Source organism: Gymnogyps californianus, chromosome 22, assembly GCF_018139145.2.
Source record: "Gymnogyps californianus isolate 813 chromosome 22, ASM1813914v2, whole genome shotgun sequence".
Lineage (NCBI taxonomy): Eukaryota > Metazoa > Chordata > Aves > Accipitriformes > Cathartidae > Gymnogyps > Gymnogyps californianus.
Window position 1 is genome coordinate 4,031,970 of NC_059492.1, and position 14,335 is coordinate 4,046,304.

At 50.9% G+C, this 14,335-nt stretch overlaps 1 protein-coding gene across 2 annotated transcripts in view; it reads right to left on the reverse strand.

Annotated features, from left to right (window-relative positions):
• RPS6KA1 (ribosomal protein S6 kinase A1) overlaps positions 1–14,335 on the reverse strand; it is a 42,335-nt gene that overhangs the window by 26,323 nt on the left and 1,677 nt on the right. The window contains exon 2 of one of the 2 annotated variants that reach the window (XM_050909856.1): positions 9,206–9,250. The exons of the other annotated variant lie outside the window; for it this stretch is intronic. Coding sequence (XP_050765813.1) covers positions 9,206–9,250 — 45 coding nt within the window. The remainder of the gene's footprint in view (positions 1–9,205; positions 9,251–14,335) is intronic. 2 annotated transcript variants of the gene reach the window in all.

A 14,335-nucleotide genomic window follows, 5' to 3' on the forward strand; every position in this document is an offset into this window, starting at 1 on the left:
CACTTCTCTTGTGTGTCAGAAAGTGACCCACATCATCTTCCATGGAGGTGGACGGAGCTGTCACAGGGAGGAAACACTGCAAAATCCTGGAGGCCACAAACAGACACCAGCATGCTCTGGCAACGAGGAGGAGAGCAGCAGTTAACAGAGCACGGGACTTCCCGGCAGAGCGTGGTGGGACAGCGGTGACAGGTACCGGTGCCTGCAGCCGTGGGACAGGCTGTGTCACCCCAAAGGGGCTGAGAGCCCAGGGCACCCTGCCAGGCTGGCTGCCCGGCCACCGCTCCCCCTTGAGCACACTCCAGCAGGTGGCACTCGGAGCATCTTTAATGTCCCAAATGTGTTTCTGTTCTGAAACAGGAGGGTGAAGAGCCAAAAGGACCCATTTCATAAACACCCGTTTCATAAACGCCTCTGTGGGAAGATTCAGCACCCCTAAAACAGGGGGGATCTAGGAACTGATTAAGGGATGTTTTCTCAAGCAAAGCCTCAGGCTGAAGAAGGGAGAAGGGAGAAGGTTGCTTCACACAGCAGAGCTCCCATGGCAAGGCAAGTCCTTCTGCTTCACAACATCCTTTTTGATCTGCTCAGTTGTTGCCCGACTCATTTGACCAGGAGCACCAAAATATCTGCTTTACACCAGAAAGCTCGAGTCCCTTGTGGGATGGAGAGAGCAGAGAGGCTCAGGCACAGGCATCCCCCTTGCACTCCCGGTCTCCTCCCTGCTCCTGGCTCTCTCCAGGGGCATTCTGGCACCAGATCCTGAAAGTTTCTTAAAAACCCCAATTAAATAAAATCTCTCCACCCTTTCCAGGCACTACAAGTCACAGCTGGCCAGGATCAGCTGACACTGAGCAGTTTGGGCTAAACATACATGCTCAGGCAAAAGATGTTCCCAAACCCCAGCGAGACTTTCCGATAACTCTCAGCAGGCTGCAGTGGAACAGGACTTTGCACCCAGTGAAATGAGATGCCGGAGAGGAAAACACCTTTAACTGCCAGGAGATAAGGAACTACTTAATTATGCAGCTTCTACAGAACAAATTAGTCTCCATTTAGAAAGTGCAAAGGATACTGCCTCCCCCTCCTGCAGCCCTACACACATTTCCCAGCAAGGAGGAAAGGTCTGCTCTCAGCAAATTCAGATCAACTCGTGCTTTGATGGTAGTAAACCCAAGAGACTCCATCCCAGGCTTTTCTAAATGAAGAATATTACTCTTAGGAACCAGCATTAAAGCACTATCCTCCATCTAGGCACGATGCAGTTTTGCTACTTTCAGTACAGAAGATGAAAACTCTTTCCAACTGAATTATAAAATATCATGCTGGTTTCACAATGAGAACCGAGACTTGTTTGCTGCCCCTGGAGTTATCGTGGGATGTGGAAACTATTCTCTATCGCAGGAACGCAGGAATTCCATACTCCTCCCACAGCACACATGCTGCTGGCGGTTTTCTTGTTGCAAGACACACGAAAAGTGGTCTCAGGACTTGGTAAAGCCTTTGCTTGGTACCTACCAGATTTTGGTATGCGCGTGCTGGGAGAACCCAGCTCTCTCCCACCCTCCAGGAAGGACACACGTGCGAGATACATTGCAAGAAAAGTGATTGTCATATTTCCACGGTGGCTCTGAACTGTAGCAGTGTTAAAAGAAAAAAAACCATGTCCAAAACACACCCTGAGCTGTGTGTCACCAACACCCTACTGAGAGCATACAGGATGAGCGCCTGATGTAGCAAAGGACAATTTTTTCATTTAACGCTTGTGAAAAATACTGATGCAGCCAGCGGCCGCCCGCTCCGCAGCTCGGCCGTGACACAGGCACACGCCTGCCCTGCGTGACTGGGGACGGGACCGTAACGTGAAGGTTACTATCCATCCCCTTCCCAAACATCACAGCACGGGAATTACAGTCACCTTAAACACAGGGAATAACATGTTTTGTCCTGTTCCCCTAAGATACGAAAAGTGCTATTTGAAGGAGCTTTTTTCCCCGGCTCTGTCCATGCGAGACCCCGGGGCTCCCCTCCCGGTGCTGCTGCACAAAAGGAGTGACCCCCCAAAGACCACCGCTGACCCCAGTCCCGGTGCTCTCCGGCTGGCCCGATGACGGTGCAGAGCCATCGCCTCCCCCTCTCCGTAAGCAGACACTGCATATTGCCCATCTGTAACCAGGCCAGCCCGAGCCGTCTGCTTAAATACACCTCTCTGATGGCGAGGAAATCAATACCGCCACATCTCAGAGTGCTTACGGGAGCACAAAAAGATTGTGTTTGCAGTCCGTTCGGTATTCCCAGAGCCACGCCAGAAGCTCTGCTGAGACCGAGGTTTCAAGTACAAATGAGGGATCAACGCCCTCATTTTCCATATCCGAAGGGGTGACATTTCCTGGCTGTGCACTCCAGGACTGGCAAGGGAAGGACCTGGATTCCACGCTGCAGTTGGGAAACCCTTTCTGCCTCAGAGCATCGTTGCAATGAGATCAGCTGGAGTTTCTGGGAGGCAATGCCTCTGCCTCCCTCACCGCGGAGGCAGCCCCAGGCACACAGCGATTAGCTTTTCCTAAGGGCGAAGTAGAAGGGCTCCAGGCAAGGCAGGATTCCTTAGCGGATAGCTGGGACTATCCCCAGCCGCCCCCAGCCCCGTGGCAGCCCCTCGCAGGCAGCACAGTGCAACTGGGGGGAAAAAAAGTTATTGCAGCTTCACCTGGAGCTACGGAAGGAATTTACTGCTCGTGTCAAAACTAGGCTTCAGCTTCCAAATAAAGCCGAGACTTGTAAAGCTGCAGGAGCTTCAGAGAGACTGCTTGCGTGTGCAGGGAGAGTCCCGGATCGGCATCTGAGCCAGCCGTGGAGCCAGTGACCCCCCAACAAACCCAGTTGCTGGGGTGGCAATGCTCCAGAGACCCAAGCCCACTCTGACCCCTTCAAAAATCAAATGTGATTAAGTTCTTCGGTTTGAGCCCTTCGGGGTCCTCTTTGGTGCCAGCCCTCTGCCGCTGTCCTGGCACGGAGGGAGCTGCCACCACCCCATCCCCTGCGGCCGGTCTCCATCTACCTTTCCCTTAATCAGAGAGAGGAGCCCGCGACTCCTCCATCCCTCCAGGGAAGCACCAGCAGAGCTCTGGCCTTGCTCACGCTTCCTCCTGGGTCCACAAAGAACTTGACTTCAGCAATCCCGTGTCCTCTGCTCCCCCAGCTCAGACAGCCGGGAGAAGCCTGGCCGAGGAGGAGCTGGCAGGAGGATCCCTCGCTTTGCTGCAGGCTCAAGAACTCCTTTAACTCTGATGGGGAGATGGATGACACAGGTTTCCTCCAGGTACAGCACACAGTAAAAGATGTTTGTTTTTTTTCTTGCCAATAAAAGAGGCTTTCTGGAGACAGAGCGTGAGGCAGTTTCTATTAACCCACGAGGGGGATGGAAATGGAAGAGAAGAAACCGGAGCAGTTTTGATGGGTCGGTGCACCATGCGTGAGGGCTGTTTGAGTGCTGCTCGCCGGCTCTGCAGACTCTGCTGCATTCCTCGTGTGCAAGTCCTGTAAACTGACCCCTCTTCAATTATTCATTAGAGTCTGCAGCTCATCAGAGACTCTGCTCCTCAAACAGGCATTTATTTGTTATTTTTTTTAAGAGCTCAGAAGCTTGCTGTTAACCATAGCCCGGCTTTGCCAAGGACAAAGCGTAAACGCTCTGGCAGGAACAAGCCAGGCAGCTGTCAGGCATTACATTAAAAACAAATCCACTTGATTACTTCAACTGACAAGACGGAGCAGCCAGTTTAAACTAAGAGCTTTACCACTGACAGGCTGAAAAAGCCAAACGTTAACTGGCAATAGCTGCAGCAGCCCAGTCCCTGCGGTGCCGAGGGGAAGGCAGCTTTCCAGGCAGCACCATGCCATGCTTGAGATGTTCTGCTCCCACCAGGTTATCCCAGGTCCTGCACAGCTCTGGGGGACCGGACTGGCCGGAGCGCTCTTGGCCGAGCGGCTGGAAGCAACAGAAGAGGGGCAGTGGGCAGAGAAGGGATTTGCTGAGGTACCTGTCTCTTCCCCCGTTCGATAGCTTTCCAGTTCTTGGAGAAAACAGCAGCAGCTGTGCAAACACGCCAGGCCTGTTTCAAAGCAGAGCATTTCACTTGTTTGTTTTAAAACCCTTCACGTTAAGAGGCTATAATTAGAGTGGTGTCCAGTACTGATGAGGATCACACCACTGGATGTGTCTTCTGTCCTGCACTCAGCCTGGAGCTGGAGTTCACGTGCAACGCTGGCAGCATGCAGCCTACGCAACCAGAGCCCTCCATCACCTGGACACTACATGGGCACGCAGGACTTGCCCTTTGGTGGCCAGCAGGTCTCGGATGACTCTTTCTTCCTCCCCCACTGTGAAGAGAAGGTGCTTCAAATCTCCCCTCTGACCACCCACTTAGTGATGCAGCTCCAGAGAAGACAGGACAACTGTCAATGGATGTTCTGCCAGTCAGCAAAGCCTACAGCAAGACGCACAGCGCAAGGTCTGGGTGAAGGAGAGAGATGTACTGTTGGAAAGCAGAGCTATGGGCAAGCACTAACGCAGTATGCCGTGACGGAGCAGCACAAAGCCTTCCTCTCTTACATCCTCCTGAAGGAGCATGAAGAATTCCCAGTTCATAACTAGAGGTCAGAGCAGGATTCCTCACCAGCAGTGAAGTCCAGCCTGCAGGAAAGCTGCTCCAGCTACATCCAGTTTGCAGGCGGGAGTGAAGAGCCGGGCTCGAGTACCTCAGCAGGTACAGGAGGAGCGTAGCAAAACCAAGAACCAGCCTTATTTCTAACAGCACTCGACTGCTATTGAACCACACAGAGGACTGGCACAGAGCTATCACAGGTAGACGGCTACAACCCTGTTTCCTCCAACTCATCCCAAAGAATGAGAATTCAGAGCTGTGACTGCAACTGTACTTTGTCATCACTAGAGCATTATAGCAGGGTGTTTCACCCAGAACAACACAAACTGATGTTAACGCTGGCGATGGAGGTATTTCTCTGGCCAGAAGTATCCATGTCCAGGGTTCCTGCCTATAGCTTCCCTTGCTGAAGGCGCTGCAGGGCAGGGCCTTTCTGCAAGCTTTACCTGGTCAGGACACGAGGATAAATCAGCAGGAGCTACACAGATCTGGGGAAGAGCCGTGTCTTCCCCTTTACGGCACTCCCACTACGGTTTGCTGCCTAACAGCAAGGCTCAGCCCGAGCAGGTGGGGCACCTCATGCCTGGTGCGTGCAGCAGAGCAAAGCCCTCGCTCCAGTCTCAAAGGTCTCTTTTATGGTGCAAAGCAGAGCTGGAAGAGGTTACTTATTCACTTCCCCAGTTTTCATTGCACACTGTGATTATCACCCAAGAACAAGCTGATCAGCACTCCCAGCCTGTGCCAGCGTCACCTCCAGAGAGAGAGTGGGCACACTCAGCACTGCAAAGCCACTCCTCTGCTCTTCATTATGAAGTGATTTCACTAATTGGGTGTTGTACTTTCATGCATAATTCCTCACACTTGCCACCTTCAGGGAGCACAAGCTCACCCCTCAGCCAAGCTGGCTGCAGAGCAGGCTGTAAAACCCCAATTATGAGAGGTTCCATTTTTCCACCGAATTCAAGCCCTCTGTTGCCATTCCCCAGCTGAACAAGGACTACTCTTCAGCCTACCTGACAATTAAAATCTAAAGAACATAGGAGAGAACGAGGCTCAGTACCTAGGGACCAATGCACAGCGCTGTCGATTAGCCGCTGGGGCAGAGCAGCTTTTGAGAGCAAGGCAAGAGACCTCCCGTTTTGCTCCTGACCCACACAGAGACGCAGCGGAGGTTAACCCAAGGCTCTCGCAGGAAATGCTTCTCTCGGTGTCAGCCCAGGCTGTGCCCAAGGAAACAGAACAGAAAGAAAGCAGACCCTGAGCGTTCTGCAATGCAGAGGATGCCGGGGCAGCAGTCCTGCTCTGCGAGCATCAGTCCTGCTCCTCTACCACCAACACGAACGTGGAAGAGGAGCTCTTCTGTTCAGCTGCCCACAGACGTTGCACTGAAACCTTGCACCAACTGCCGCTGCTGCTATCCTAAAGCCAACGCCAAATTTAAACAGGGTCAAACACCACCACCGAAGAGGAGAGGGGGGGAAAAAGCCATCCTTGTACCTATCTTTGCCAAAGGCTCCTGTGCAACGTGGCGCTGGATTAGCAATTTGGTTTTAGGGATGTGGCCAGGATTGCCTGGCAGATTGCAAACTCTTAGAGTTGGGACACACTGGGAACATCCAGGTCAGCAAGGATTCAGGCATGAGCAATCCAGGATTGTGCTCGCTGTCAGGAGAGGGTTTGGCTTGGAATTCCTTATGGCCACAGAGCTGGAATGCTGTTGGGATGGCCCTGACAGTGGACCCAGGCTCCTTTCCCTGCGATGATGCAAAGGGAAGCAGATGCTCCAGACAGCTCTCTGCCCAACCTGTACGATCTTGCAGGCATTTCCAAGATACTCAGATAAACACACCGAGGTACGATGCTTGCAGGGACTTGCGTACCACAATTGTTCTTGAAAGGTGGGAATCCACACAGGAATAAAAGCCACAAGAAGTTGTGAAATGCACCAGCTGTCCTCGGTAGGAAGCTGAGTTGGAGCTACAAAGACAGCTAGAAAGTACCGGATCACAGCCAGCCTGGCCCAAAACATCCCCTCGCTACCTCTGCAGTGACCATTTCATCGTGTTTCATGCCCAAAGACCCTCGATGTGCAACAACAGCAGGTGAGATGATGACGGAGGCATTAAACTGCATCAGTCTCGTGCTACCAGCTGCAGAGTTCCCAACTCTTTTGAGGAACTCTTGGATTTCCTCCTTCGCAAAGTGTCTTTGGTTATTGCCCAGGCAAATAATGATCGTACTTCTGGCAGCATCCTACTTACGGGGACGGGGGAGGGACGGCACTTCTGGGTGCGTGTTGAGTAATCGCCGCTGTCGCTGCTTCAGGCTATTTTTAGAAGAGATCACAGAATTAGCCGCAAAAGGATAGCAAGTACAAACCTAGAATAAAGGTGCCTCCTCCCCTCACAGCTCTCCACACACAGCTAGAACAGAAGGGCACGGGAGGGACCCTGAACAACCTTCAACTTGACAATAGCCAACCTCAGATGTTTACTGCCGCTTACTTCCCCTTCCTTAGTCCTTGTTGTAGGTAGAGCCAGTGCCAGAAGCTGCTGCTGACAACGTCTACCCCCAAAAGTGAGCAGAAAAATACACAGAGATTCAGTGCGCTGCCTGCTTCCCCCATCTGCAGCATCAGAGCTGCTTCAGAGTGCCAGAGTTTGCCCTGAAGTTGAAGGTATGTGTTTATAGGAAGGATTTCATTTGTCTGTGCTGGTACCAAACGTACCTTGTACCAACTTGGAAAACGCAACCGAGGTTATTTCAGGAGCACATAGCAGGGCTTCATGTGTTCAAAAGTTACTGAAAATGGGATTGTCAGACACCGCTCGCAGGCGTTTTGGCCACGGTGCCTCGGAAAAGTGGAAAGCAGGACACCTGCACGTAGCACAGGGCTCTTGTGGTTTCCCTGCTGTGGGATGTTGGACAACCTGCCTGCTGCTCTGCTCCAGCTCCCCAGCTGCAATGGGGACTTCGCTTCCCTGTCCCACAGAGGGACAGACACAGAGCAGCAAAGAGAACCCCAAGTGCTTTTTGGCCTCTATCTCATGATCTTTCTGTGGGGCTGCATCGACAGATGGAATCAGCCAGGGTTTGTCCCAGTGATGTCCTTCAAAGAAAAAAAATCTTCAATTATTTTTAAAGCAACATCCTTCAGCAGCTTTTACGGGAGGGCAGTTTAACCAAGTATTTGAAGATGAAAGAGCAAAGCCTCAAGTCTTAGAAGCCCAGCTGGAATCCAACCAGAAGAGACAGATTATTTTTTTTCTCCCATGCCAGAGATGCAGGTACAGTGAAGAACCGTAAAACCACTATTGTCAGGGGAGGGAAGTGCACAGTCTCATTGACCTGAGTTCATCTGACCCCCGCCAGATTTCTTGCAGGCCACTGGAAAAGTGCCAGTCCAGCAAACTGGGACAGAAATGCAGAACAGGCAGGTGAGATGCAACGGCATGCTAGAAGTCCAGCATAAGTTCCTGGCAAAGAACTGCCTGAAAAGTAGACAACTGGTTTTTTAGTTTTAAATTTCTTTTACTAAAAAGATGACAGTAACCAACTGGAAAAACAATACAATAAGCCCCCATGGCCTTTAGCACGGACGATGATTCAGAGAGAGAAACTGCTAGAGGGCACTCACTGAGGGTAAGGCGCAGGACAAACTCTTGACAACCCAGTTAGCAAGGTCTCCCAAGCCAAATCAAACAAGTTGTGTCATTCTTTACAGTTACAGCATGTATGTATCAGAAGAGGAAATCCTGGAAGGCTTATGATTTCAAGGTACTGAAATGGCTCTTCTGCCCTGCACAGCGTCTTGCAGGACAGAGAATTATGAGCACAATTAGGAAATACCCATGCTAACAACATCGGTCCTCAGTCGCGTACTTGGAGAGGGCTCACATCAGAGAAATCAAGTCCTTCAACACCACGCTGTTCACTGTGGAGCCGGAAGAGCTTTAGGTGTCTGAAGAAGGTCTAGCAGATTAAGACCCTTGCCCAAAACATGGAAGACAGCAGCTCAGTTCCCTCTACAATTCCCAACTGATGTTAATGGGGATGCAGAGGGCAACTTGACAGAAGTGGAGCTTCGCCCAGCCCCACCAAGGCAAGAGAATAAACAGATACCAGGCGCTCAGCAAGGGCAGCTGTGCCAAAACCATCAAATACTCTTGTATTTCTCATCCCGTCTGGCAAGATCACAACATAGAGAAAGGTGTAAATACGGCACTGAAACACCCCAGGGATTCTCACTTCTAGCCCTCTGCTATGGCCTCCAGTCCATCTCCTGTGTGCTGGACTGAGGTAGCCCTTTGGGAAACTTTCCAGATATGTTTGGATGACCAAAGGGACAGGAAGAAAGAGGGTTTATCTTTTCTCTTCCCCTACTCCAGTCCCTTACACTCCCACATGCACTCATCCAGATTACAAAGCAGCAGCTTACAGGATTTAAAAATAGCCGTCCTCAACCCATTCACCAAGTCAGCTCGCACCCCCCACGCAGCTCAGAGGGATGACTTTAAGACGTAACCCCAGAGCATTTTTACCTTGGATGGAGGATTCCCACCTTCTTCTGGAGCAGCCTGCCCATTCTGCAAAGGAAGAGAACCTGCCATTAGCACACGCCAGGCATGGGACCGCTCCTTACACCCCCTTACAAAGGCTGTTGGCTTTGAGAGCCCCCCATGCAGGACAAACAGGGGAGGATGCCACTTTCAGACATGGTACAAGACGGTTGAACCCTCCCCATACACTGAGGGGACACTTTCTGCCAAGGAAAAAAACCTTGTTTTTTAAAAAAAAAAAAAAAAATCTCTTCTCCAAAGACTCTCCACACTCCCGCAGCTGAAATTAGGGCTGCTTGTATACCGACCATCGCTTGTGGGGCAAACGGCACCCCTGCGCTCCTCAGGCATGGATCCCCGGGGCGGTGGGTACAGGAGTCCCACCCTTAGTAGCACGTGCTGCAGAAACCGCTCTAGAGACACAGCCCTGCGGTTGCACCATCCCACCTCCCGCACCCAGGCTGCGGCTACCCCCTCCACCGTTTCTCTGGGACTACTGGAAGAAGCGAGCAGGGGAGAGGAGGTGAAGACGGGAAAGCAGCGCTACAGCGCAGTTAACAGCCATTTTGCCGTGACGTTGCCTTTAATACGAACATTTATCAGTTATTTATTACCCTATCACAGCTGATACCGCTGCAGGAAATCTGTACCACCTGCTTGGCTCCAGGCCACCTCTGGCCTGCAAGTCCAGCTTCTGCTGCTGGAGCTGGGGACAAAGTCACAGCAGGTGACCCGAACCGCCTGGAGTAGCATCAGGCAGTCACGCTCGGCGCTGAACCAAAGACGGATCAGGTTCAGCACCCCACCGCGCCTGGAGAAGCCAGCGGGAGCAGAAGCAGGTGGGATTTACTTAGACACAGATACTCAGAGCAGGATAAGCACGTACAAAAAGTTTTCTGCAGACTGTGGAGAAAAACAAGGGCAAGAAGATTTTGCTTTGACATCTATTTGCACTACAGTCTCAGGCTCCAAAAATCACGGAATTCCTCTCTTTCTTTGAAAGAACAAGGCAAATTTATTCACTCCTCTTCAGATGTTATGGTCCAAGAGAAGAGTTGCAACGCAATTGTATTTCAGCTTCAGATTCTTCATTGAATGCCTGCGTTTTAGAGCCTTTCAGGAATCTAACAGAAACAAAGCTAGCTCCTTCCCTGAAGAAGCAAGGGGACATCAACCTCACATCTGTCTTCAGACTACACTATCCCCTTCTCGCCCGTGGGCCAAATTTAACTTACTTCCTTTTAATACAAAGCAAAACTTGCAACTGTTGATCTTGAGAGAGCTTTGGGGCCGCTGAGAAAACCTCCCTCTAATGCTGCACTCACTTTCTACAACATTCACTGGGTGCTCCCAGGTTCACATTCTTCTGCTTCCCACAGGAGATCATCACTGCTGGTTTTAAACTGCTTGGCTACCTGCTCGCGGCTGGCTCACAACAAAAGGTGTAACGCTAAAGAGCTAAATTTCAGCACCAGTTTAGTTCTCTGATACTTCAGATCCACAGACAATAGGCCAGACTCTCCATGTATCTTCATATTTAGGTCTCTCCGCTCCCACCTCAGCCCAACCTGCGCTGCCTGCAGCACCTCACGGAACAGCTTAGTCCTACCGCAACGTGGAGTACCACCACACCAGCTAGGGAGAAGACCACCTGCCTCTTGGCCTGACGCTGGCCCTGCAAAATTTGCATTTATATGGATCCACTCTGAGCTCCATAACTCACCTTAGTACCAACTTAAACGGGGCTTAAGTTCCTAAGTATTTTCAGCCAATGACTGAAAAAAGCAATAGCACTACCACGGCAAGCCAAGTTCTTCCAGAGGAACGTTGCCCTGATGTTTACACGGAGCTCTTGGTGCCATTAGCAGAAAGAATAGCTAAGAAGTGAAGTAAGATTTTGTGTTTATGTATAGCCTCCACAAAGAGCGGGGAGACACTGCGCTCAAGATAACCAGACTTGGAAACACGCTTATGTTTACTGGCTCAGCTGTCACTGATCAACAATTCGTAACTCGCTGCTAATCCAAACCATAGCTCAGGGAGGGCTGTTTATGTCTAAAACAGCTTAAGAAGTAGAATTTCCGTGCTGGACAGAGGGAAGCAGTGCCTGGCTCATGGTCTGGAGAACGGATCTACAGGGCACGTGTCAGGAGAGGGGTGAGCTGATGCATGGGACAAGCTTTTTTATTCCCCTGGGAAGAGCAGCATGTGGCAAGTGAATGCAGGGTCTGTCCAACCCTTCAGCTTCAAGGATAAGCTAAGAGACACCGGGTACTACCTCTGGGACCTGCCAGACCTTTTGAGCGCTGCGTTTCATCAGCTCCCTGCCCCGAGGAACACGTATCCTGCACACTGCTGTTGACAGAAATCCATCCTACCTGGGAAGGGATGTGGAAAGAAAGAGAACAGTGTCCATGCCAGGGAGGTTTCCTGGGCACGTAGGTCCATGGTCTTAGAGGGATGAAGCTCCTGATGAAACAGTCACTTTCTCAAGCTGACATAAGGCAGATGTGTAAGGAGAGAATTGCAGTATTTAGAGCCAAGTGCTTTCCTTCTACCCCAGAGCAAAACCAGTCTTTATTCCCTCATATGGAATTCAAGAGCCATTTGTAAGCATCTGAGATGGAAACACACTCACAGCTACAGACTCATCACCTCCTGAGATAAAATACGGCCATTCACTGCATTGTAAGTAGAGCTGGAATAGTTTGTGGGTTTCTTGGTTTGACATTTGTCTCTTTAAAATGCTTTATTTCTGCACTCCTCCTGCATACCACGCGCAGTGTGTTAGCAAGTGCATGTGTGTTTGCCTCCGTGCCAGATACCCTCTCACAGCACATTGTTCTCAGTGTTGGAAAGGAGCCTCCTGAATGTCCTACTCTGAGAGCAACCCCGAAGATCTCCCCGCAGGCAGTAACCAAGCAGTACCTGCTGCAGGAGGGAGGCACAGCTCCTTCCCTTGGGCGCCCAGGGCAGCGAGGAGCTGATGCAGACTGGTGGCAGAGCAGAGCTTGGGCTACCAAGAAGGCAGCGGCATGAGCCTCACTGGGGGCCAGCAGCCTGTCCCTGCAGCTTTCCAGCCAGCACTGCTCTGGGGCGAGCGGAAACGGGGATTACAGAGCTAATCTGATGGGCACGTGGAGCGGCAGCCTGGCAGCGAGGGCACCTCTGGGCGAATGACAGCTAAAACTGCCCAAGAGGTAACACAAAAGCCCTTCTGCACACATGCTGCTCTAATAAGTTGTCTTAGTGGCACGCAGAAAAGTATACTGGAAACCAACTGCATTCAGTTACACAACTGCCAACCTGGCTGAACTTGGGAGATATTTATCTTAGGACATCTTGCATTTCAAATCCCTTTAATTCCACATAATCCGCAGCACAGGGAACAATTTACAGAACAGGCCGGTGCTGCTCTGATCTGAAACCAGGACGAGTCGCACCCCTGGCAGGACCGTGCGAGACCGTGCCCACTCCTGCTGCCATCAAGGGCTGCGCTCTATAGTTAGTGCCATCAGCACCGGTCATCCCGGATTATCGACAGCTCTGCTTAGAAAAGCAGCCTGCTGCTATTTCTGGACCTCTAGGTTTTGACTAGTCACTTTTGAGATGCCCATACGCAACACAACAAGGGTACCAGCTACCCAGAGACGCTCTTTCACCCAACTTTGATGAGCCGTGAAGCATTCAAGCAGGAAGGAGTGGGGGAAGAAACCCTTCACCCCAGAGCTTCTGCTAGTTTGACACAAGAACAAGGCATTTATTATTATTAAGTGGAATTTATGGATCTTGCCTATTGCAGTTCAGAGAAAGGAAATGATTCTGCAAAAATAAAGATCTCCAAAAGAACTCACATAGCCCAAACAGACCGAGGAGTCTATGCACAAGGCGTATCAGAGACGACAGTCGCTCGGCTTCCTCCCCTATCTTTTGATCATTGTTTTATGCATTGTTCAGCTAAGATGCTTGAAAAAGATAGTTATTCATGAATAGCTCCTGCTCAGTAAAGGATGATACACATATACAGGCAAAAATAATTAGCTTGAAGTGGTTGGATTTGGTGTAATCCCATGTCAGTTGTGTTGCTGTATATTTGTGTAACAAGAGCTTAAAGAAAAGCAGAGCCCCATAGTATCCATCGCTATGGTGATGAAGTCATTCAACTCCACTCTCAATCGCTTGTACTCTGCCCCAGCCAGGTTTTTCTACTACATAAGCAATATTCTGAATAATATAAGCAGCAGAGAGAACAGAGGGAAAAAAAAAAAAGGAGGAAAAAAGTATCATGAAGCTAGCTCAGTCCGCAGGACAGAGGGACTTGTCTCCCACAAGGGATCAGTTCAAGCTCCCACTGCCACCCAGTCCCATGCGTTTCCCCAGCACAGCTCCAGGCTGAGCTCCGGTGGGCTGGGATAAGGGGCACCAGCCGTGACCCATCCTCAGCAGCAGACAGCCAACGCTCCTGGAGCGCAGTGGAAAAACCCCAAATCCCTTAACAATAGGACTGATGCTTCCACCAGCGTGGTGACAGCACCTCTGCTCCATGACTCAGAAAGCAAAGGTTGGAGGAAGCCGGTTTCTAACCTGGATGGCAGTGATCCCAGGGCAATTTACGTAACTGGCATTCCAGAAAAGTCTCCTCGGTTTCTCAGTGGTGCCACCTTGCCCAGGAGTAGTGAAAACCCTTGGCGATTTTAGCCTCAAGGTGCAAAACTCCCCCCAAGCCCAAGTCCCTCTCCGCTGTTCGCAGGTACGCTGCTGGATCTCAGGGAACCCTCTAACATCGGGCCCAGGCGATGGCAGCCAGGTTTAGAGGTGAAGAACATCGGTATTATTTTCCTCACTGGAATCAAAGGCACGTACTTGCTCACCTTAAAACAAAGGGAGGTAAATTGCTAATGTCCCACTTGTGCTCCTGAGATGTAAAAAGACTGATCTGCAGAAATATCACCTGCGAGTGGCTCCTGACCCTGACCTAGAGCTCTGGCCAAGGTGAGATGGGGGAAGGGGACAGCTCGGATGCCAGAGGCAGGCCCTCCAGTTTCAGTTTACAATTAACACACCCGTTACTAATGCAATGGGGAAAACAGTCCTTGCTGCTGCCGCGATCTT